Raw genomic sequence first — 26,030 nt, 5'->3', positions numbered from 1 at the left:
TTTTTGGTGTTAGTTCTTTTTTTTTTTTTTGGTGTTAGTTCTAGGTGTTGTGGGTCAATTTCAGCTTCTTCAGCATCAGTGGTTGGGGTATAAACTTGGATTATTGTGATGTTGAATGATTTGCCTTGGAAACAAGCCGAGATCATTCTGTCATATTTGAGATTGTGCCCCAAGTACTGCACTTTGGAGTCTTTTGTTGACTATGAGGGCTACTCCATTTCTTCTAAGGGATTCTTGCCCACAGTAGTAGATATAATGGTCATCTGAATTAAATTTGCCCATTCCTGTCCATTTTCATTCACTTATTCCTAAGATGTCAGTGTTCAGTCTTGCCATCTCCTGCTTGACTACATCCAATTTACCTTGATTCATGGACCTAACATTCCAGATTCCTATGTAATATTGTTCTTTACAGCATCAGACTTTACTTTCACCACCAGATGCAGCCACAACTGAGCATTGTTTCTACTTTGGCCCAGCCACTTCATTCTTTCTGGAGTTATTAGTTATTGCCCTCTGCTCTTCCCCAGTAGCATATTGGACACCTTCTGACCTGTGAGGGCTCATCTTCCAATGTCATATCTTTTTGCCTTTTCATACTGTTCATGGGGCTCTCCAGACAAGACTACTGGAGTGAGTTGCCATTTTCCTCTTCCAATGGACCATGTTGTGTCAGAACTCTTCACTATGACCCATCTGTCTTGGGTGCCCTTGTATGGCATGGCTCATAGCTTAGTAATGCTTGGGGATTTAATAGTATCCTATATAAGGTTCAACCTAGTAACTACTGAAATATGCATAAGTGGGTGGAGGTGGTAGAAGATATGCCATCTGAATAGGAGGACTTTGGAAGGCTGGGATGTGGAAAGAAGAGGAACAGATAGGGGTAGCTGTTGGAAAAAGCACTGGACTAGGAACAGAAGACCTGGCTAATTACATGTCTTTGAGAGAGCAATCAGCCACTCGAATCTTCTGATTCCTCACCTTGAAATGGGGACAACTGCACTGAGTTGCCAAGTAATGAACACAGAAGGCCCCAGTGCTGTGCCTGACCTAAAGTAGGTTATCAGTAAGCCGGTGATAATTTTGAAACTGTAGTAAGGGAATTAGAGAAGGATAAGTCTTTCACTTGCCTGTTTGCCAAAAATGTAACTGATCATGGAACTCATTTAAGAGGACAGATGTGGAAAATGGTCACAAGGACAGAGTCCTTTATCTCCGTGAGTACAAATGCTATCAAGGCAGAGCTTACTGGTGAACTGACTGGATTGTTAAAGTAGCTATGGACAGACTTTGTTGCTGCATCAACTGCTGAGACCCAGTGTTGGGAGCCTGTAAACAAATTTCCAATTCACAGCTCAAATAGCTGAGTCTTTCAGGCTCCCTGATCAGACTGGGGATCAGGCTCCCTGATCAGACTGGGGTTCTAGCTGCCATCTAGTTGTCTGTTTAACCTAAACTGCTGTTAACTCGCCTCATTTCTGATGATTAATGGTGAGTCAAGGACCAGCTGCCTAATTCCTCAGTGTGCATCCTTTAACACTATGAAGTTTGTAGAAGTGACTCTCAATAAATCAAGGGTACACTTCTCACACTCTGGAAAGAAGTGTCCATCTGTGGCAGTGCATTTTAAGCTCTGTGTTTATAGATTATCTGAGAATTTTGCAAAAATATATATTCTTGTTGCATGGTTTTATTCTAATTGTATTAGTTTTTCTTTTTTTTTAATGTAAAGTATTCTATTTTTGAGGTATAATTGACATTGAACATTAGTTTCAAGTATATGACATAATGATTTCATATTTCTATATACTGAAAAGTAATCTAAGATCTGTTTTCTTAGCAACTTTCAAATATGCAATACAGTATTATTAACTATAGTCGCCACACTGTACATGACATTGCCGTAACATATATCTTATAACTGGAAATTTGTACCTTTTGACTCTGTTAACCTGTTTCACAACTCCGCCCCCCACCCCCGTCCCTGGCCAACTTCTGGCAATCACTGATCTGTTCTCTGTATATAATCTGTGTGTATGTATACATACATACATACATATATATATATATATATATATATATATATATATAAAGATTCTACATATAAATGAGGTCATACAGTTTTGTCTTTCTTTGTCTGACTTATTTCACATAGTGCCCTCAAGGTCCATTCATGTTATTGGCAAATGGCAAGATTTTCTTCCTTTTTATGGGTGAATAATACCTCATAGTTTTTATCCTTTCATCCCTCAGTGGGTACTTAAGTTGTTTCCATATGTTGACTACTGTAAATAATGCTGCAATTAACACGGGGCTCCACATATGTCTTTGAGGTAGTGATTTCATTTCCTTCAGTTATATGCCCAGAAGTGGAATTGCTGGATCATATGATGGAAAGTGAAACTGTTAGTCATTCAGTCGTGTCTGACTCTTTGTGACCCCATGGACAGGATCCTATGATAATTCTATTTTTAATTTCTTAAGACAGCTCTATACTGTTATTCAGTGTCAGACTTTATTTTTCTGGACTCCAAAATCTCTGCAGATGGTGACTGCAGCCATGAAATTAATAGACACTTACTCCTTGGAAGGAAAGTTATGACCAACCTAGATAGCATATTCAAAAGCAGAGACATTACTTTGCCAACAAAGGTCCGTCTAGTCAAGGCTATGGTTTTTCCTGTGGTCATGTATGGATGTGAGAGTTGGACTGTGAAGAAGGCTGAGCGCTGAAGAATTGATGCTTTTGAACTGTGGTGTTGGAGAAGACTCTTGAGAGTCCCTTGTACTGCAAGGAGATCCAACCAGTCCATTGTGAAGGAGATCAGCCCTGGGATTTCTTTGGAAGGAATGATGCTAAAGCTGAAACTCCAGTACTGTGGCCACCTCATGCGAAGAGTTGACTCATTGGAAAAGACTCTGATGCTGGGAGGGATTGGGGGCAGGAGGAGAAGGGGACGACAGAGGATGAGATGGCTGGATGGCATCACTGACTCGATGGACATGAGTCTCAGTGAACTCCGGGAGTTGGTGATGGACGGGGGGGCTGGCGTGCTGCGATTCATGGGGTCGCAAAGAGTCAGACACGACTGAGCAACTGATCTGATCTGATACTGTTATTCATAATGGCTGCATTCATTTACATTGTCTCCAACAGTGTACTAGGGTTCCCCATTGTCTGTATTCTCACCAACATTCATAATTTCTTGTCTTTTTGATAAAAATTGCCATTCTAACAGGGGTGAGGTGATATCTCATTGTGGTTTTGACTTTCATATCCCTGATAGTTAGTGATGTTGAGCACCTTTTGATGTGCTTGTTGACTGTCTGTATGTCTTCTTTGGGAAAATGTTTTTTCAGATCTTCTGCTCATTTTTAATCAGATTGTGTTTTTTTTTTTTTTTTTGCTGTACAGTTGTGTGAGTTCTTTATATATTTTGGATATTAACTTATCAGATATATGATTTTGCAGAAGGTTCCTTTTTAATTTTGTTGATGGTTTTCTTAGCCTTGCAGATCTATTTAGTTTGATGTAGTTCTACTTGTTTTTGCTACCTGACTAAAAAATTATCACCAAGACAGATGACAAGGAGCTTACCACCTATGCTCTCTTCTGGTAGTTTTATGGTTTCATACCTTATGTTCAAATCTTCTATACATTTTAAGTGAGGTTTGTGTATGGTATTAGATAGTGGTCCAGTTTCATTCTTTTGTGCAGCCCAGTTTACCCAAACCATCACCTGAAAAGACTGTTGTATATCCTTGGCTTCTTTGTTATAGTTGACCATATATGAATGGGTCTAGTTCTAAGCTCTCCGTTCTGTTCCACTGATCTGTGTGTCTGGTTTTATGGTGATACCACCATAGTGTTTTGATTATTATAGTTTTGTGATATAATTTGAAATGAGAGAATGATATGCATCTAGCTTTGTTGCTATTTCTCAAGATTCCTTTACTAGTTGGGGTCTTTGGTGGCTCCTACAAATTTTAGGATTGTTTGTTCTGTTTCTGTGAAAATTGCTATTGTAACTTTGGGGATTGCATTGAATCTGTAGATTGCTTTGGTTAGTATGGACATTTAAAAAATAATTAGTTTTTTCATGATACTGAATATCTTTCCATTTACTAGTCTTCTTCAATTTCTTTTCCATGAGTTTTCAGTGTACAGGTCTCCCATATCCTTGGTTAAATTTATTACTAAGTATTTTATTCTTTTTGATGCAGTTGTAAATGGGATTATTTTCTCAGTTTCTCTTTCTGATTGTTCCTTATTAAAGAGATGGAACAAATTTTTGAATATTGATTTTGTATCTTGCAACTTTACTAAATTTGCTTGTTAGTTTTAACCATTTTTTGATAGAGTCTGTAGAGTTTTCTATATACACCATCTGCAAATAGTGACAGTTTACTTCTTCCTTTCCAATTTGAATGCTTTTTACTCCTTTTTTTTGCCTGATTCTCTGGCTAGAATTTCCAGTGCTATGTGGCAAGAGTGGGCATCCCAATCTTAGAGGAAATTCTTTCAGCTTTCATCATTGTGTATGATATTAAAGGCTACCCACTCCAATATTATGGCCTAGAGAATTCCTTGGACTGTATAGTCCATGGGCTCGCAAAGAGTTGGACACGACTGAGCAACTTTCACTTTGTTGATGTAGTGACTTAAATTGATAGCTTTGTGGATGTTGACACATCTTTGCATTCCTGGAATAAATCTTTCTCGATCATGGTGCATTATGCTTTCAATGTATTATTGAATTCAGTTTGCTAATATTTTATTGAGGACCTTTGCATTTATTTTATTAGGAATATTAGCCTGTAATTTTCTTTTCTTGTGATATCCTTGTCTGGTTTTGGTATCAGGGTGATGCTGGTCTCATAAAATTAATTTGGAAGTGTTCCCTCTTTTTCTGTTTTTTTGGAAGTGTTTGAGAAGTATTGTATTAATTTTTCTTTTAATGTTTGTTAGAATTCACCAGTGAAGTCATATGGGCCTAGAGTTTTCTTGGTAGGAAGGTTTTTGATTACTGACTCAATCTCTTTAATAGTAATTGATCTCGTATTTTCTGTTTCTTCATGATTTGGTAATGCTAGGTTGTGTGTTTCCAGAAACTTATCCATTTCTTCTAGGTTGTCCAACTTGTTGGCATGTAATTGTTTACAATTGTCTCTTATTGTTCTCTGTATGTCTGTGATATCAGTTGTAAGACCTTCTTTAATTTCTGATGTTGAGTCCTCCCTTTTCCTTGGTGAGTCTAAAAGTCAATTTTTTCTTTTAAAAAAAGCTCTTATTGATCCTTTTCACTGTACTTTTAATTTCTATTTCATTTATTTCTGCTTGAATCTTTGTTTTCTTTCTTCTATTAACTTTGGGCTTTGTTTGTTCTTCTTAGTGCTTTGAGGTGTAAAGTTAGGTCATCTGAGATTTTTCTGTTTCTTGATGAAGGCATTTATCATTATGAACAACTTTCCAAGAACTGCTTTTATGGCATCCCATAAGTTTTGGTATGTTGTGTTTCCATTTTCATTTGTCTCAAGGTATGTTTAAAAATTTCTCTCTTGCTTTCTTTTTTGACCCATTGATTTTCAGCAGCATGTTGTTCAATCTCTATATATTTGTAAATTTTCCAGTTTTCTTCTTATAATTGGTTTCTAGTTTTATACCATTATGATTGAAAATGATACTTGATATGATTTCAGTCTTAACTATTTAAGACTAATTTTGTGGCCTACCACATGATTTGTCCTGGGGAATGTTCCATGTATGCTTGAGAAGAATGTGTATTCTGGGTTTTGTTTTGTTTTTGATGAAATGTTCTGTGTATCCGTTAAGTCCATCTGGCCTAATGTGGTGTTTAATACCAGTGTTTCCTTATTGTTTTCCTGTCTTGATGACCTATACATTGATATAAGTGAGGTATTAAAGTCCCATACTATTATTGTGTTATGATCTATTTTCTCTCTTTAGATCTTTAATATTTGCTCTGTATATTTAGGTATTCCTGTGTTGGGTGCATAAATATTTAAAATGATATATCCTCTTGTTGGATTAATCCCTTTATTATTATGCAATGCTCATCTTTATCTCTTATTATATTCTTTGTTTTACAGTCTATTTAATCTTGTGAATTCCCTCATAGTCCAGTGGTGAGGGCTTGGGTTTCATTACTGGACCTGGGTTCAATTCTGGTCAGGGAACTAAGATCCTGAATACCATGTTGCATGGCCAAAAAAAAAAAAAAAGTCTGTTTATTCTCAAGTATAGCTACCCTGGCTTTCTTTGGTTTCCATTTGCATAGAATATCTTTTTCAATTCCTTCACTTTCAGTCTTTGTGCACTTTTACAACTGAGGGGAATCTCATATAGGCAGCATATAGATGGGTCTCAGTTTTTAAATCCATTCAGTCATTCTGTCTTTTGACAGAATTTAGTCCACATACATTTAAAGTAATTATTAATAGGTATGTACTTTTGCAATTCTGTTAGTTGCTTTTTGGCTCTTTTGTAGTTTCTCTGTTTCTTCGTTTGCTCTCTTTGTAATTTGATGATTTTCAATAGTGGTATGGTTGCCTTCCTTTTTTCTTATTTTAAATCTTTTGTGTCCTGCTATAGATTTTTGCTTTCATGATGGCTTCCATGAAACTTACCTATAATAAGTTATACTTATGAAAGTGAAAAAGTGAAAGTCATGCAGTCGTGTCCGACTCTTTGCAATCGCATGGACTATAACCTGCCCAGCTCCTCTGTTTATGGAATTCTCCAGGCAAGGGAGTACTGGAGTGGGTTGCCATTCCTTTTCCAGGGGATCTTCCTGACCCAGGGATCCAACTTGGGTCTCCTGCATTGCAGGCAGATTCTTTACCAACTGAGCCACCAGAGAAGCCTGAAGTTATAACTGTCTATTTTAAATTGATAATAACTTACATTTTAATGTATTCTAAAGTTTTACATTTTTACTCCCTCCCAACGATTTGTTTTGATGTCACAATTTACATCTTTTTATCCTGTGTATCCCTTTACTATTTTAGTTATAGTTTTTTTTTTTTTTTTTTTACTTTTGTCTTTTAGCCTTCTTACTAACTTTATAAGTGATTAATTCACCATCTTTACAACAGTTGATTATTCTAAATTTTACTGTATATTTATCTTTACCAGTGAGGTTAGGTTTTCCTGTTACTAACTAGTACTCTTTCTTTTCAGCCTAAAGAAGTCCTTTTAACACTTCTTATAAGGCCAGTTTAGAGGTGATCAACTCCTTTATGTTGTCTGGAAAACTCTCCTTCAATTCTGAATGACAGCTTTTCTGGATAGAGTATTTTTGATTGGAAGTTTTTTCCTTTCAGGACTTTGGCTAGTACATGCCAGTCCCTTCTAGTCCACAAAGTTTCTGCTAAGAAGCTGCTGATGATCTTATAGGGATTCCCTTTATATAACAAGCTGCTTTTATCTCCTTGTCTTTAATTTTTGATTATTTAATTTTCATGTATCTTGGTGTAGGTGTCTATTTGGATTCATCTGGATTGGAACTCTCTGGACTTCCTGAATCTGAATGTCTCTTTCCCAAGGTTACAGGAGTTTTCAGTCATTATTTCTGCAAATACATCTTCTGCTCTTTTTTCTCTTTGTCTTCTCCTCCTGGGGCCCTTATAATGTGAATAGCGATCAGCTTGATGGTGTCTCATGGGTCTTTTAAGCTATCTCCACTTTTTTTTGCACTCTTTCTTTTTTTGATTCTTTGTTTGGATGAGTCCCACTGCCCTGTCTTTGAGCTCACTGGCCTTTTCTCCTGCTCCGTCTTGTCTGCTGTGGTACCCCCTCTTTTGTATTTTTCAGTTAAGTTGTATTCTTCAGCTCCATGACTTGTGTTTGGTAGTCTTATGCTTTCTTTCTTTGTTGAAGTTCTCACTGTGTGCATCCATTTTCCTCCAAGTTTAGTGAGCATATTTATGACCATTATTTTGAACTCTTTATCAGGTCAATCATTTACCTTCATCTCATTAAGGACTTTTTCTGAGGTTTATTCCTTGTTCTTTCATTTGGAACATTTTCCTCTGTTTTTTCATTTTCCTTGACTCTTTGTGTTAGTTTCTATGCATAAGATTAAACAGCCACTTTTCTCATTCTTGAAGGAGTAACTTTGTGTAGGGGATGAACCTTGTCATTCAACCCTGTCTTAGATCTTGGTTGTTTCTCAAATCTTCATGATTTTATTTTAGTGGGTCCCAGTAGTTGAACTGTGCTAAAAACTTTCAATGTCCCAAAGGGGAAGATCTCAGTCAGCACCTAGATTCAGGTTGACTGGAAGCCGGACCCACAGGCAGCAGCTTTTAAGGTGTACAAACACATAGAGTTCTGTGAGACCACAAGTATAAATCCTGCTGGCTGCCAGAGCCAGGTGATCTAGAAGTGTCCCCTGCAAGGTAGTCACAAAAATCAGTGTGCTAGACAAGTGTACAAGATCCTTTCTGGGAGATACCAACCACCTGAAGTGAGATGGAAGGGGAATACAAAGATGTCATCCACTGGCTTCTGTCCCAGGAGTGCATTTTAGTAGAACTGTAGAGGGTGCCAAACCAGAAGCCTGCTATCAGGCCCAAAGCTCCAAGTAAGCAGATAGACTTCTTTCACAAAGAGACTAGGGGTACATTTCAGTCTTCTCTGCACAGGTTCCCTTGAGATGGTGGTCAGTCACAAACTGTTGGTTGCAATTCCATAGGACCCAGGAATGCAAGCTTTGCTGGCCACCAGAGCTAGGTAATCAAGAAGTATCCCTTGGGTTGCAGCCACAAAAACTGGGGAACCAGACATAAAAGCTCCTCTTGGGGAGATACTGGTTTGTAGCATGCAGAGGGAAAGTGAAAAGATAGCATCCACTTTTCATCTCTTCAGAAGATTAGAGTAGGCCCTTATATATGTATTTAATTAGAAGCCTGCTCTTCAGGTCACAGTTATGAAAATAAGCTAATATGCATTAGTTTTCCATTGCTGTTGTAACAAGTAACCATTACCTTTGTGGCTCAACAAAACATTTATCTTCTCATCATTCTGTAGGTTAGTAGTCTGGTTTCAGTATGGCTCAGCTGCTTCTCTGCTCCTATTTTTACAAGGTTGGAATTAATGTGTCATAGGCTACATTCTTTCTGGAGGCTCTGGGAATGAATCTGCTCCAAGTTTATTCAGGTTGATGACAGAAGTTCAGAACTGAGGTCTCTATTTACTTAACAACCTGTAAGTTGGGGACAGTTCTCAGTTTCTAGAGACTGCATGCATTTCTTGGCACATGGCCCCCTTCTTGCTTCTTCAAAGCCAGTTACTGTGGGACAAATCCTTCTCTTGTCTTGAATCTCTCTCTGTGATCCCCTCTTCTGCCTCATGGCTTCTCTGCCTCCTTCTACTGCATCCCTCTGATGTATACCTTGGGCCCATATGGATAATTCAGGAATCATCTCCATATTTTAAAGTCAGTTGATAGTATTCCATCTGTAAAATGTCTTCACAGTAATGAATGGATGGTAATTTTGGGGGGACACTTTATAACTCTGCCACCACACTAACTACCAGCTATACACTTTTAGTGGGAAGATCCCAAAACATTAGCTTTAGTGAGTTTGTGATAAAGGTTTTGTGTATGGTGAGTTTTAGGGCTAGTGATAGAATCTCTATCACTGGGATTTTCCCTTACATTGAATACATGGGCTTAAAAGGTTATGATGGTATGATGCTGTAGATGGGTGGACACATCTCAGTGGAAACTGGGGTGGACGCATAAGGGGCTATACTCAAATTATATGGAATCAAGATTAGAATTTAGTTGTACTGATGTCTGGGCCAGGGCTATTTCTTCCCTGTCATTTATTCAGTTATTTACTTAATTATTCATTTATTAACTTATCTACTGATCAAAGAGTTATCAAGTGTCTATGAGACACATTTTGCTAGAGTCGTGAGATGTAAGCTTCCCTCATGGCTCAGGTGGTAAAGAATCTGCCTACAGTTTGGGAAACCCAGGTTTGATCCCTTGGTAGGAAATATCCTCTGGAGAAGGAAATGGCACCCCATGCCAGTATTCTTGCCTGGAGAATTCCATGGACAGAGAAGCCTGGCAGGCTACAGTCCATGGAGTCACAAAGAGTTGGACATGACTGAGCAACTAACACTAACACGTGAGATGTAAGACATTTACAGACTTTGTCCCCATGGAACAGACTTTGTACTGAGAATACATACATCAAATATTCCTACAACTAAATACATATTAATAGTATAATTGATATGAAAGTAGAGGCTTCCACGAAACCATAGTAAAGAGATCTAATCTTGTCTGTAAGGATCAGGAAATGAAGTGTCATTTAAACTGAGATCCAGATAATAAGATTTAGCTGGGTGTAGATAATTAGGGGTGGAATAGTATTAGAGTAGGGGGAATGTCATATGGGAAAGTTATAGGGTCAAGGCAGAGTAGAGGAGTCAGGGAAAGTTAGTGTTGCTGCAAAATATGAAGGGAGGGAGAGAATGGCATGAGATGAGGTTAGAGACATGGAGTGGTCAGATTGACCATAGCCTGATTACCATGGAAAGGAATTTCAGCTTTATCTTAGGTGAAATGGGAAGCCACAGAGGGATTTAAACAGTTGAATCTCATGTGAGCTTTGAATTTAGAGAAATAGCACTCTGGCCTAATCTACTCTGTGTAGAGATTAGGGGAAGAAGATGAGGACATGTGGAGCATGGACATAAGGGGTGCGTTCAGTAGGGAGATGGGAAGCAGCGTGACCCAAGGTGATGTTGACAAGGATGGTGGCAGGTGAAGGACAGAAAATGGATCCAAAATATGTTTTGGAGGTAGAACTGTCTTGACGTGCTGACGGATCAGATATGGGACTGCTCAAGGGAAGATGATCAAGATGATTCAGTTCATTTCAGTTCTGTTCAGTCACTCAGTCATGTCTGACACTTTGCAACGCCATGGACTGCAGCATGCCAGGCCTCCCTGTCCATCACCAGCTCCTGGAGTTTACTCAAATTCATGTCCATTGAGTCTGATGCCATCCAACCATCTTATCCTCTACTGTCCCCTTCTCCCACTTTCAATCTTTCCCAGCATCAGGGTCTTTTCCAGTGAGTCAGTTCTTCGCATCAGGTGGCCAAAGTATTGGAGTTTCAGCTTCAGCATCAGTCCTTCCAATGAATATTCAGGACTAATTTCCTTTAGGATGGACTAATTGGATCTCCTTGCAGTCCAAGAGACTGTCAAGAGTCTTTTCCAACACCACAGTTCAAAAACATCAATTCTTCAGTGCTCAGCTTTCTTTATAGTCCAATTCTCATGTCCATACACGACTACTGGAAAAACCATAGCTTTGACTAGATGGACCTATGTTGGCAAAGTAATGTTTCAGCTATTTAATGTGCTATCTAGGTTGGTCATAACTTTTCTTCCAAGGAGCAAGCGTCTTTTAATTTCATGGCTGCAATCACCATCTGCAGTGATTTTGGAGCCCCCCAAAATAAAGTCTGTCACTGTTTCCACCGTTTTCTGCATCTATTTGCCATGAAGTGATGGGACCAGATGCCATGATCTTAGTTTTCTGAATGTTGAGTTTTAAGCCAACATTTTCACTCTCCTCTTTCACTTTCATCAAGAGGCTCTTTAGTTCTTCAACTTCTGTCATAAGTGTGGTGTCATCTGCATATCTGAGGTTATTGATATTTCTCCTGGCAGTCTTGATTCCAGTTAGTGCTTCATCCAGTCCAGCGTTTCTCATGGTGTACTCTGCATGTAAGTTAAATAAGCAGGGTGGCTATACAGCCTTGATGTACTCATTTTCCAATTTGGAACAAGTCTGTTTTTCCATGTCCAGTTCTAACTGTTGCTTCCTGACCTGCATATAGATTTCTCAGAAGGCAGGTCAGGTGGTCTGGTATTCCCATCTCTTGAAGAATTTCCCACAGTTTGTTGTGATCCACACAGTCAAAAACTTTGGCATAGTCAGTAAAGCAGAAGATGCTTTTCTTGAACTCTCTTGCTTTTTCGATGATCCAGCGGATGTTGGCAATTTGGTCTCTGGTTCCTCTGCCTTTTCTAAATCCAACTTGAACATCTGGAGTTTCATGGTTCACGTACTGTTGAAGCCTGGCTTGGAGAATTTTGAGCATTACTTTGCTAGCGTATGAGATGAGTGCAATTGTGCGGTAGTTTGAACATTCTTTGGCATTGCCTTTCTTTGGGATTGGAATGAAAACTGACCTTTTCCAGTCCTATGGCCACTGCTGAGTTTTCCAAATTTGCTGGCATATTGAGTGCAGCACTTTCACAGCATCATCTTTTAGGATTTGAAATAGCTCAACTGGAATTCCATCACCTCCACTAGCTTTGTTCTTAGTGATGCTTCCTAAGGCCCACTTGACTTCACATTCCAGGATGTCTGGCTCTAGGTCAGTGATCACACTATCGTGATTATCTGGGTTGTGAAGATCTTTTTTGTATAGTTCTTTTGTGTATTCTTTCCACCTCTTCTTAATATCTTCTGCTTCTGTTAGGTCCATACCATTTCTGTCCTTTACTCTGCCCATTTTTGCATGAAAAGTTCCCTTTGGATCTCTAATCTTCTTGAAGAGATCTCTAGTCTTTCCCATTCTATTGTTTTCGCTATTTCTTTGCATTGATCACTGAGGAAGGCTTTCTTATCTCTCCTTGTTTCTAATGATACAAGTCAGTTAAAGATTACAATTCTGTACATAATAAAACTTACATTTTCTTGATAGTTTAGATTTTATTATGTTGCAACAGTTATGGATTTGTGTCAAGAAAATCCTGTTGAATCTCACCTGGAAAGAATTTTTTTAAATGGATTTGTCAAAGGAGCTCATGGAATTTGTATTTTGTGATGGTTTTCAGCACTGTAATGTTTCTGTGTTCCCTGTATCTCTGTTCTGTTTCTTCTTCATTTCATTGAGGCTGCTGCTGCTGCTAAGTTGCTTCAGTCGTGTCCAACTCTGTGCGACCCTATAGACAGCATCTCACCAGGCTCCCCCGTCCCTGGATTCTCCAGGCAAGAACACTGGAGTGGGTTGCCTTTTCCTTCTCCAACACATGAAAGTGAAAAATGAAAGTGAAGTCGCTCAGTCGTGTCCGACTCTTAGCAACCCCATGGACTGCAGCCTATCAGGCTCCTCCGTCCATGGGATTCTCCAGGCAAGAGTACTGGAGTGGGGTGCCATTGCCTTCTCCGTCATTGAGGCTAGAGAATGCAAATGATGACTTCCAAGACAAGGATAAATTAGCATGAAAGGGACATCATGTGCTCATTTCTTATTAGTCACTGCCTCATTTCCTTTAGGTCATATCTGATTTCCTTTGCCCACATGGCCCATTGGTCACTACTAATTCTCATAGTGATATTGAAATACACTCCTAGCTTGATCCCACAAAACACTATGTGGCCATGCTCAGTAGTCCTGGGTAGAGATTGCTCTAGTCACAAGAGACAGCATGGACCTTGGACCAGACATTGTCAGGTGACCTATATAATCCTGATGTAAGCTTCATGATCACAGCCTGAAGCTTGTTTCAACAGACAACTTCCTTGGCTCTTATATTTTTCTTGGAGACTTTGATATCAGATCATCTGGATTTAAATTAATTCCCAGATCTTCTATTTAACCACTGGGGTGCTTAAAGCATTTACCTCATCTGCATTCTCATTTGTAGAGAGAATAAAATCAGGCTATTGGCAATATTGAATGAGATAGCTCATATGAAGAATTGAGCACAGTACTTAGTACATAGGAAGCATTCCATATATGGGAGTTACTCTTTCTGTTGTTCTGTTGTTATGAAGGGTAGTTCCTCACATGTTGTTAATTCTTTCCTTTTAGTCTTCTCTGGTAATGACAGTTTAGAGGACAAAGGGTTTTCTTTTAGAAGGAAAAGAGGATTCTGAGCCAGTCCTTGTCCCCTAGTCTTGCAAACAGGCTTTGCCAGATTTCTTGCTCTAGCCATGGACATCCCAGTGAAGAGAAGCTACAGGCTGCCTCCTCTCATGTGAGCTAATCTAATAGTTGAGCTCTGCTTAGTACCCTGTCCTTTGATTTAGTTGGCTCAATGCAGCCATCAATCCCGTGGGTACTGAAGCAAATACAGCCTTCTCAGCATTCTGCCTGAATGAATGCTTCCTGCATTTGTTGGCAGGAGGCCACAAGTTGACTTCATGGGGTCCTTAAGTAAGTCAGTTAGCCTCTCTGAAAAGAAAGGCTGATGATTCAAAAAATAAAGAGGTTGAAGAGGGCAGTAGCCCATCCTAGGCCCTTTGTGAGTTGAACTCTGGGGTCTTCCCATTCCCTTCCTTCACTTGCTCACCTTGCCCACTCTCTGCCTCTCAGTCCACAAGCCCTTTGATGGTTTTGTCCCTTTGTACCAGTTCTCTCTCTCAAGAATCCTTCTCGGACATCCTCACCTTCTTTGACTTACAAATTTCTGCTTATCTTTCAAGACTCATATCTAATGTAACTTCTCACTGAAATCTTCTTATTCATTCATTCCACAAATATTTACTAAGCAAGACACTATGTTAGACACTTCCAAGGCACTGTGTTAGACATCTTGTCCACTGTGGACAAGACGGAAAAACCTCAGCTCCTGTGGTGCTGAGGGAGAGACTGACAATAAACAAGGCAATGAACTGTACAATGTCATGTTTGTGGTGCTAGACCAAAAAGGTGGGCAGGTGTGGGGTGAATGAAGGAGCTGCTTCTGAGAAAGCTGTTTTTGAACTAAGATCTGTAGGATGAGAAGATATCAGCCATGTGAAGAGCAGGGTTCCGGATGCACAAATACGCTAGTTTTGTTTGGAGAACAAAATGAAGGTTGGTATGATTAGAATATGAACAAGGGAGCATGAGAAGATATCAGAAAGGTCTCAGGTAAGGAGTTCAGATTTTATTCTGAGTGAATAGGGAGAGGTGAAATCAGATTTTGTGTTTATAATGGCACTCTGCCATCTGCGTGGAGCATGGATGGGGGGAGAAGCAGAGAGCCTGATTAGGAGGCTCTGCAGTAGTTTAGGGTAGAGAGGATGGTGTTTTGATCCAGAATTACAGCTACGGAGTGGGGAGAAGTCACTTAGAGATATATCATGGAGGTCAGTGGGATCTTGCCAACAGATTGGGTTTGAGGGTAGCAAAAAGAGAAATCCTAGGGTTTAGGTTTGAGCAACTGGTGGATGGATAGATTTTTAGATGTATTTTAATACCATATGCTGAGATGGGAGACAATCTATGATAATGTTTAGGGGATTAGCAAGTCTAAAGTCTATTTTGGACATGTTAATTTTGAGATGCCTGTTAGCCATCTGAAGGGAAATGGCAGGTAGCTTTTTGGATCTACAGGTGGGAATCTTGAGGGAAGACATCAGAATTATGTATAAATATATCCTCCCCCTACATGAGGAGTGAATTTGTCCCTCCTCTGCAGGGTTAAATTAGAAACCCAACAGATCCTAGGTTCTCCTGTCTCTGCGAGTACCACATCATATCAAACATTAAAATTCACCTTTATCCCACATTAATTATGTGATTCCTTAAGTGTTGAGCTGTAGTTGACTAGTTTGATATGTTGCATTTTGTAGATATTTAATTAAAATATCATTTGATTTTGCACATTTTAAAGGCAAATCTGTTTTGAATGCTTCATGTTATTTTTGGATGCCCTTGGAAAGCTTATCGTGTGAGCCGTGGTACATTTAACCCTTAATTGGTAGAGTGAGTGTGCTTGCTCTTTTCGACTCCCAGCAATATTGTGATGCTTTTTAAAAGGCCTTTCAGTAGCTTCATATTATAACCATGTATTCTGGTTTGTTTACCACTAGACCATAAGCTTGAAGAGGGCACGAAGGACCTCAGTGCTTGGTATATAGACAGAAACTCAAAGATTGTTTACGGAAGCAATTCACTTGGATTAATAAGGAGAAAAAGCCAAGTCCAGGAATATAGTGTGCTTTCTATCCACACTTGGGAAAAGGCTCTTACCCCTGTCTTGCAATGTATGTAATATGGACTTGTTTTCTCCTTGGCACTGATAAAAGGGAGGCAGTGTTGTACAGAAAGTTGATGTTCTGGGCTTGATTTTAATCCATACCCTTGATAGTTGTGAATCTTGCAACAGAAAGTTAGTTTCTGTAGGTCGCTCTGATTTTTGTGGGGGCAAAATTAAATAAAGCCATTGTAGTAAAACTCTGCCGGCTTAAAAACACTGTATTCTTGTAGTATATTCTTTTCTAAAAAGTGTCTTACAATTCCGACCTCAGGGAATGTTTCTGTAAATTTCTAGAAGTGGAGATGCAAAATATCTTTTGTTGCCTGACATCTGACCTGGAAAAAGCCAAGAGCTGCAACAATTATTGTGGTGAGGGACTCAACAGTGGCCCTTTAGAGAAGAAATCTTGCAAGAAAATCCTTCAGCAATAAGACAGTTAAACATCTTTCTAAGTCTCTTATAGGAAGAAGGTAGGAAGGAATGGCTGGAGTTCCCAGGTCCCAAACTTGCCCTAGGAGACTCAATGATGCTGTACAGCTGTATCCTTCTTGCCCAAGAATTGACTTTGGGCCAGATCTTTGCCTCTCATGATGAAGAGGAGACATGATTTTATGGTTTATAGCGCCAATGCTATTGCCAAATTGCTCCAATGAGCCATAGTGAAATTAAGTCCATCTTGGCTATGCCTTGCTAAATTTGTCAGTGGCTCCAAAATATTCCGCCAAGAATTTCAGATTTTATGGGTTTTAACAAAAATAATTTTGGAAATGGCCATCAACCAGGGAAGAGAAATGGTTTATACTTTGTCATTGACACATACTGAGTTTGGAGCCCAGGCCCAGCTGGGGACAGGTGAGGTCGAACTGCAGCTGGACTTTGTGTTCCCCTCCCATTTTGTATTAGAAAATTCCTCCAGTTTTCTCTAATTGTCAAATTGCTGTCTGTCACTGCCCCTTGTGTGAAGCTGAATGATCATATGAAAGCAGTTAAGAAGGCATGACCACTTACATTTCAGCTGCATATTTTTTCTACATGAGGGGGATGTTAAATACTTACATACTCAGATGTGCCTATAGTGTTGATCACTTGATGGAGAAATTTTAACTTAGCAGTTACTACAACAGTTACTTTTCCTTCTCTGTGAAGCACTCAGTTTGCAACTTCCTCAAAATGAAGAGTAGACTGCTGTGTGGAAATGAGGAGTCTGATAGAAGAGATGAGTAGCATGATGATGGAGCTCTAATACTGGCTGAAAGGTGAGAGAGTGCTGATCAGTCCAGGGATGGATATTACTGAATAGCAAGGTCTTCCAAGGGTATGGAAATGAAAGGAATGGGCACACTATCCATCTTATGGAAAATGTAAAAATGTTGATTCTTCTTGACTGATCCATCACATCTTGAATTACTGTTTTTTGTAGCAATGGGGTAATTAGTTAAAATCATTAGAACAATCGACTTGCTTCCCTGAACAACTCTTGGGCAGCAGATTTGCTGGTAATGCTCCTCCTGCTTTAGTTTCATCTGCTTAGTTAAGCCTCAGCCATCCTCCAAGATCCAGTACAAGTCTAAACTGCTCTAAGAAACACCTGACTAATCCAATTCAAAAGGATTTCTACCTGTCTGAACTTAACTTACTCATCTGAGATTTAGAAGTCACTCCTTAGGATTAATGGTCTTATTGTTGAATTTTATTTTTATTATTCTGAGTCTGGTTATGCAATCCCAATCAATTTATTTCAAGTCCATATGCCTCAGCTTTCTCATTTATAAACAGAGGATACTACATGTACTTCTGTTCTAGAATTTTTGTGAGACTTAGAAGAGTATATTTATTGGGTTGGCCAAAAAGCTCTTTCAGGCTTTTCTGTACCATCTTAGGGGAAACCTGAATGAACTTTTTGGCCAACCCAATATATCTACACACACACACACTGTATTCCCATATTGTACAGCACATAGTAAATGGTCAATAAAATTAGTTTCTCCCCATCTTCGTAATGGGACTTCATGGCAACAGAAGCTCTTATACCTTTTTGTATCCCCAAATCTTTAAACCTAATCAGAGCTCAATATGTGTGTCACTTCTGTTGATTTCTCATTTCTTTTTTTTTGCAAAAGGCAGGGCATTGAACCTTCAGGGCTAGTGACTATCACAAGCAGGGTTCACAAAGGTCTATGATCCATGGTTGTTTATTTGCTAACTATACAGTTCTACCCTGTAGCATGTACTAGAGACTAGTTTTAGAGTCATCTTCTACCATCCAGGGATACAGCCCCAGGGATATGATACAGCCAGGGATAATGATGCACAGGGTATCAGCCAACCGAATAAGGCCATCTTCTATAATGTCTTTCACACTCCCCACCTCTTTGTGCCCAGCACCATGGTCCCCACCATTTCATACACCCACAGGCAGGTGTGCAGTAGTCCATGCCCTGGGGGAAGCCAGGGAAAGAGCATGTCCAGATGGCTTTCACTGGACATTGTGTCTGTACAATGCAGTAGCAACTGCACCAAGCTTCTGTAGATTTTTTCACAAGCTGCGTACTAAAAATGGGATTCAACAGTCATTCATGACCAAACCTAAACTGTTCCTTTCTTCTACCGCTGTTACAGTCTCCTTTTTTCAGTTCCCACCTCTGTTCACCCTTTCTTCCCAATCTTATGTATATGCTCCATTCACCTCCACCCTTTCTTCCATATTCAGCTTCTGTATGGAAACACAAGTTTCTCATGACCTCACCCTTTCAGAGATGTTTGCACATGGTTATGAACAGATCAAATAAACAGGAACTTAGGTTAATTTAATAGAAAAAATAAAATATGGAATAACATTGATTTTGGCCAGTATCAATTACAACCATTCTACTATATTTTACAAAAAAACAACTGAACATTTTACACATGTACAGTATTTTTCAGTAAAAGTGAATTTGGATTTAACAATGGATCACTAATGAAAAGACAAAAGAAAACAGAAAATAGGACTTCTGGCTCTAGGTTAGAGTATTTGTTAAGTCTCCAAACTTTGTACTATCCATTACATATATCTCATTATGAATATATATATTTATACATAATATATAACATTAACTTAAACTTTGAAAGCATTATGTTCTAGTTAATAATATTCTGTAGATAAACGAGGCAGTAACCACTAGTAGTTAAACCAGTATTTCCACAATGTGCGCCTGCATGGTCAGTGAGAAATGGAACACATGTTGGTGGACCCCAATGGTTTTGACTGTCAGATTGATGGTTATTTGTCTAAGAACACAGACATCATTTTTATTTTTCCCTTCATAGTAACTCTGTGCCTCAAATATTATGGGCGGGTTCAGTTAAATGGATTCTTCTGCAGGCAGATCTGGTTTCACCATCTACTTGACCTTGCTTTAGGCTCTCACTTTTGTCCACTTAAGAGACTGCGACTTTAAATGTTAAGACTCTACATGCCAGACCCAGGACTAACTTGCTTTCTTCAGGTCAGAAGGGCCTGCAGTGTTACGAAGAGGAAAAATTACTCAACAAAATCAGTTGATCCCCTAGTTATATATGAATCATTATATGACTTAGTATCACTGCAGTGCTATTAAAAGGGTCATTAGACTTTGTACTCATTATTTACCTTGGGTTAAACGTTAACTTTGATGTCTTGGAATACAAAATTTCAAGTTAGGCCTTTTTACTAGCTTGCTTCTTGGATGGGGACCTTAGTTAGCATCCATTTCCCAGGATAACCTATATCATTCCTCCTCTTATCTTGGAAGTGAGGCTGTCCGAAGCCTAAAGCCTGCATGATGGCTGGTCACTCTGAAAGCAAATGAGGTCACCAATGGAGCTTTGATATGAAACATGAAGAAACTTGATATTAGTCTCTGCTCTCCTAAATAGAGAAACTCAAGAGTTATAATAAGATCTATCAAGCTTCCTCATTTCTGACCACTGATCCAAAGAGTATTCACATAAGTCAGTCTGCTAGATTCCAGGATGTGTTTGGGGACTCATAGGAAACCAGCGAATATATTTCCAGGAAAACAGATGGTCTCATTGACATTCAGTGGACAGGTGTATCAGCATGGTTATAGAGAGACAGAGGAGTGGGGAAAGAACAGAACCAGGAGGGTACAATCATGCTGCCCATATTCCATTTCCAGTTTTATTTTCTTAAAATGATAAGATGAAAAACACTTCTAATAAGCACCATTGAAAAATGTTACCCCGCCAACTTGGGCACAGGCTTAAATATTATTTAAATAAATTCCATTTCTTAAAAAATACAGGACCTTTTAGAAACTTTTGACTTTAGGAAGAAATTTCCTTCATCATATCGAAAACACTTTCCACTACAACACATGGAATTTCTGATGGCCTTAAAAAAATGCTATGGGGTAATGGCTGAATAGCACCAAGAGCATGTGCAGGGTTTACGAGTGAACACTCTGGATTTGGGGGGAGCTGGATCAGTCTCAGCTATTCTGTGAATCTTTGCATTCTGTCCATCACCAATTTGACTATGCAGAGCAATCCCATTTGACCAGCTGTATGTAAAATAACCGAATCTACCATGGAAAAGCCAGTAGCAGCAAGTCTATCTGATGAAACCAGTGGAGCAGACTTATCAAGTGGGCATAATGCTAAAACCAGCACATAATGCATGAAGTAAATTATGTGTGGAAAGTATCAATGGCCAGCTGTGAAAAACCAAGACAAATGACACTGAACACAACTCTGTGGGATGTTCTTAATGCCCTTAGGTCCAGTTTTCTGCCATTTCCCCCAACAGTGGACTCAGGCATGAAAAATGATGGATGCAAGAGCTTTCTGTTTCATTTTGATCTATGTCTGCTCTTGTGATGTTTTTGAAAGGGATTTTTAGGCATCTCAAAGAGGGAAGCAAGCAAGTAAATGCAAAAGGAAAAAGAAAAAAAAAAAACCAAAATGGACCTTCAAAAACAGGGCAGGAAATCAAATCATTACTTTAACGTCAAATTTTGGCATCAGATGCTTTGGTCATACAATACTGTCTCTGTGGTTCTGGCTGTTTAGCACTAAACACCCAGTTATAAAAGGTAGGCTTGTTGTAGGTTTCTTTCTTTTTCCATTTAAGTTCTGACAAAACAGTTCACCATCTCCCTGCACAAATTGGAGCGAGAGAGAAAAAGAGAGCAAGAAAGAGAGAGGTGGCTTGCTTTTTTTTTTTTTTGCTTGTTTTTTTCTTTTTAATAATAATATGGAGTAATCTATAAGTCTACAGGAACAAAGAAATCTAGGATGGCAGCTCAGCCTTGGAATGTACATGTTTTGCAGCACAGTTGTTGAAGAACCTTCCGTTGGCACAGATTGTTCTTTTTCACTAGCATACAGAAGCCTCCTTCCGCCCAGGACTCTTCCGTTGCTTTTCCAGGAATTCAGCAAGAGACGGGGGAGTTGAGGACGAGAGCAGCATGATGGACACACATGGAAGAAGGTTGTGATTGGCCAGAGAGGCAGATTGGGGGGATTGGAAGAGATCACTCGGGAGCAGTCAACAGGAGGAAAATTTGGTCCACCCAAAGTGATTTCAGTCAACAGGATTGTTTTTCAAGAAGCATTGTTTTGCAGTCCAGCGGTAAATGTGATTGGTATCCATTTATGAAAAGGAAAAAAGATTAGAAAAAGAATAAATTAGAAATCAATAATAATACAAGCAAGGATTTTTCTTTCTGGAATTACCTACAGCAGAGCATACACAGTCATTGACACTATATTTCATTGAGTCTAAGACACTGGATTTCACATACACCACTTTTTTAAGTACCGCCAAGAAAAATTCTTATTAAATGGTGACACAATAACCTTTTGTCAATTAGCATATTAGTTTTATGCTTATTAAAATATTTGCATAACATGCTGTTTTTTTTCCTGGGCTTATGTAATAACTCTTCCTTTGAATATTGAGACATAGTTTAACTTTTTGAAGCTATTAGGAAGTGCAATTAAATGCCACATAAGTAGGAGTGATCATGTGCCTCAGTTGACTAGATATATCTGTGACTAAGTCACAGGCGATGACAACTATATCACATCAACCTGTGGATCAAAGCAGTTGTAAGCTGCCACAAATTATAAGTCGCATCTGATTCCAGAGCTATTAAAATATACTAAAAAAGTATGTCTTAGAATCACTGAAATATGACAGTTGGAAGAAAATAATAACACATCCCTAACAGCGCATGGTGATTGCCATGTGATTTTAAAAGCCTAGTGAGCTGTCAATGATCTCATTCTTTAACCTACCTGAAAATGGACTCATCACAAATCATGAGTCTTCATTTTCTACTTTTGCCCACAATCCTGACACTCCACTTTTACCAAAGTTCCACTGGCATAAATGATCCCATGCTTACCACGGTTGAGGGAAAGCAGTTAAAGATCATAAACCTTGAAATGCCTGTTACCAAGTACTATGGGTGAACCTCTCAAGTTATAGTGCATCTTTTGGGTCAATGGCTTAAAAATCTTCCTTGGTTTTTCAGTTACTAACTTACAAAAATTCTGATCATATTCAGATAGAGGGGGATCAGCTTTTAACATGAGGGTAAGGATCACTGGCTGATAACTAGAGAGTAATACTTACATGGTATCTGGGGTGCTGTCACTCCCAGTCTTCTTACCTGAGTGTTGTGTGGTATGAATTAGCCCTGGCCATGGAAAGTCTGAATGCAGAGCCTGAGCAGGTCTGCCTGTCCCTGCCAGGTCAATCCATACATTAGAAGAGCTATGAAGACACAAAGTCACTTAGATGCTCTGTGGATATGAGAGCATAAATGATTTCCCTATTGGTGCCATCACGTGCTCAGATATCTTTGTTGTTTGAGATTCCTAATGGAAAGTTATCAGATAACCATATGACGGCAACAGCATTATCCTTTTTATTTTCATAGATGAGGGCAGTGAGGCCCAAAAAACTCCTAACCTGTCCAAGGTCTGGAGTCTAGATAAGAATGATGCGTCTGACTTCTGAATCTGCATTCTCCCGGCCATAGCACTCTTCTGCCTCTTGTGAAATTTCCAGAAGAAGAACCATTCAAAGGAACACAAAGATTAAACCCAGGGAAATGACTTTTATCAGGGAAAACTGTTCCAAATGCATCATTTTTTATTTTCCTATTTCCCTAACAATCCAAGATGTTTAGAACAATGATGGTTCAAACATTTTATTTCTACATTGTTGAGGTGCACATGTGCATAAAGTCTAGGCACAAATTTAAGAGTCCTCTCTGCATGAATTATATCTAGAGTCAAAGCTCACAAGAGACTGGGGTTGGAATAATTTAAATTCATTCATTTTATGGATAGGGGAATGGCGGAAGCTAGAAAATGAGAGAACTTGGCATTTGCCAAATTATCAGAGGGAATGGCTGCACATTAAAAACACTTCAGAAGCTTCTAAAGCTATCGGTGCCTTACCCCAAGAGCAATTTAAATGAATATTGGGGGAAGGTGTGGGGTCCTGGCCTTTTGGTTGAGAACTACTGGTGCAATGAAAAGAAAAATGGACCAATATTAGCATTAGAACCAATCTGTAATTGTTTTATCATTAGATAGATGCCTATCTATCACAGCTTAATAAAAGATTCAGATGCCATTTGATTGTTATTTACATATCACAATTACAAACAATCCAAATGAGAGGAGAGTGGCAGTAAACTGTGGCATATCCACAAGATAGACTGCTAAGCTGTTATTAGAAGTGAAGTTTCTGAAGATTTTGTAAAAACACAGAGTAGCATTTATCTATTGCTTAGAGCAGAAAGCAAGGTACAAAACTCTATGTGGTATTTTAAAAATCTAGCAAAAAGTACATATGAGGGAAGATTGGAAAACAATACAATATGTAGCCTTTTCTAGTTAGTGTTTGTATAATTCCAACTATATGTCACTCTGGAAAAATCAAATCTGTGATGACAGTGAAAAAAAAATTAGTGGTTTCCAGAGGGAGGGAAGAAGGAAGGGATAGGCAGAGCACAGAGGATTTTCAGGGTAGTGAAGGGTGATCTGAATGATATTACAGTGGTGGATACTTGTCTTTGTACATTTGTCCAAACTCATAGAACACCAAAAGTGGACTCTAATGTAAACTGTAGATTTTGGTGACAATGATTTGTCAGTGTTGGCTCATCAACTGTAACAAACATATCACTCTGGTGAGGGATACTGATGGTGAGTATGTGTGTATGTGTGTGTGTATGTATGGTCAGTGTGGTCGGAGGATAAATGGGAATTTTCTTTACTTTCTGCTGAATTTTGCTCTGAACCCAAAGCTCTAAGAAGTTTTCAAGAACAAGGTTTACTAATTAATAAAAATTAACTAGTGCCATCTTCATAAATGGATGCTTTAGTTCTTTTTGCAGTTAAAACAACCAGAAAACTAAACCCATTGAGGGTATAAGTTCAAGGAACACCAACAAGACATCAGCATGTCCTATCTGAGACATGCTTGATAGTTAATATTTTCAAGTGGAAATATATATTAGACCTTAACATGGAAGGATCACATGGTTCTCCGAAGATCAAAATAAGTAGTTGTACTCACCGTCCTTGCAGATGGCCCCCATCTGACACATTCCTAAGTCTAAGAGATACCCACTGGGACAGCTTGTACAGTTCTTGATCCCTGGACCATTGCATGTCAAACAGCTGGCGTCACATCTATGGGGAGAATGTACGATGTATCATCCTTTCACACATCAGGTGAAGGAAAAGATGTGTTTACTGTCAATCTCTTAACATCTTAAATTTAATTCTCCCTTTGAAGATGCCACAAAAATATTTTCTTAAATGAACTGCTTTAATTGACAACATTAAAGAAAACCTAGCAGGTAGACCGATTTTAAAGAGGAGAGAGCATGCACTTGAAACAGAAATACAACTTTAGAGGTTTTAAAGTGCTCCTGAGGCACACACACAAAAATCAGTTGGGTTTAAAGCTGCAGAGTGTAGGTGTCCATAGGTAAATGTTTGCACCTTATTTTTCATTAATAATTGTATGTTTCATATTGTTAATGAAGGCAGTCAAATAAGGAACCCAGTTGCCAAACACTGGAGCTTAAATGGGGGGAGGGGAATCCACTTACTTTTTGCAGGATTTGTATCCATTTTCTGAAGAGTGGTCAAAGTAGTAGCTGATACTACAGCTCTGCACGCATCTCCGCTCCTCCATGAAGTAGCCTCCTGTGCAGTTAATACACCCATCAGCGCCCGCTCCTTAAAAGCAAGACAAATGCAGGAAACAGAAACAAAGCCTCAGAAAAGGTTGCACAGCGGGCTGCTTTTTGCATAATTGGTGAAAATGGCATTAATAGGTGGCAATTTTGAGAACTGTAACATTTGTACTTTTCCTTATGTTCTCTGGGGGAAAAGGCTTCAGTTTTAGATTGAACCCATTTGCCAAAAAACATCAAACCTCTTTTGAAAGCAAAGGAGGTATCACTGGGACGTTTTAAGTTTTCAGTGAGGTTAGGCTGCTGATTACTGACTTTTGAGACCGCATGATGATTGTCAGGAGAGAGCCATACTTCTCCAGCATTTACACTAAAATTATCAAGAGGTTGCCTGCACACATCTTGCATCTACCCTTGGCCTCCTTGGAATGTATCTTCAACACAGAAGTTTGAGTACTACTGTTACATTTAAAATCGAACCCAGATAAGAAAAGACAAATACCTCATGATCTCACGTAAATGTGGAATTTAAAAAAGAAGTCAAACTTATGAAAGCAGAAGTAGAAGAGGAGCTGTCAAGGACCTGGGGTGGGGAAATGAGACCTGGATCCATGGGTGCAGTTTCAGTTATGCAGGATGAATAAGTTCTGGAAATCTAACGTACGCCATGGTAACTATACAATACTATACAATAGTATTGTATAGTATATAGTATTGTATACAGTATATACAATAGTATATTCAATAGTATATACTATATACTATTGTACAGTACTATACAATA

The 26,030-nt window shown here is 38.9% G+C and overlaps 1 protein-coding gene across 5 annotated transcripts in view; it reads right to left on the bottom strand.

Moving 5' to 3' along the window:
* PCSK5 (proprotein convertase subtilisin/kexin type 5) overlaps positions 1-26,030 on the bottom strand; it is a 522,373-nt gene that overhangs the window by 134,995 nt on the left and 361,348 nt on the right. For 4 of the 5 annotated variants that reach the window (XM_086415560.1, XM_086415561.1, XM_086415562.1 and 1 more), the window contains 2 exons: positions 25,160-25,289; positions 24,619-24,734 (listed from right to left, as the gene is read on the bottom strand). In XM_086415560.1, coding sequence (XP_086271686.1) covers positions 24,619-24,734; positions 25,160-25,289 — 246 coding nt within the window. Of the gene's footprint in view, positions 1-18,823; positions 21,439-24,618; positions 24,735-25,159; positions 25,290-26,030 lie in introns of those variants that run through there. The other variant, XM_086415564.1, reaches the window with a different exon arrangement.

Source organism: Bos grunniens, chromosome 8 (assembly GCF_055505025.1).
Source record: "Bos grunniens cultivar Pamir isolate PY7600 chromosome 8, Bosgru_T2T1.0, whole genome shotgun sequence".
Classification (NCBI taxonomy): Eukaryota; Metazoa; Chordata; class Mammalia; order Artiodactyla; family Bovidae; genus Bos; species Bos grunniens.
Note: the sequence above shows the minus strand (reverse complement) of the source record. Positions and strands in the feature narration are given on the sequence as shown.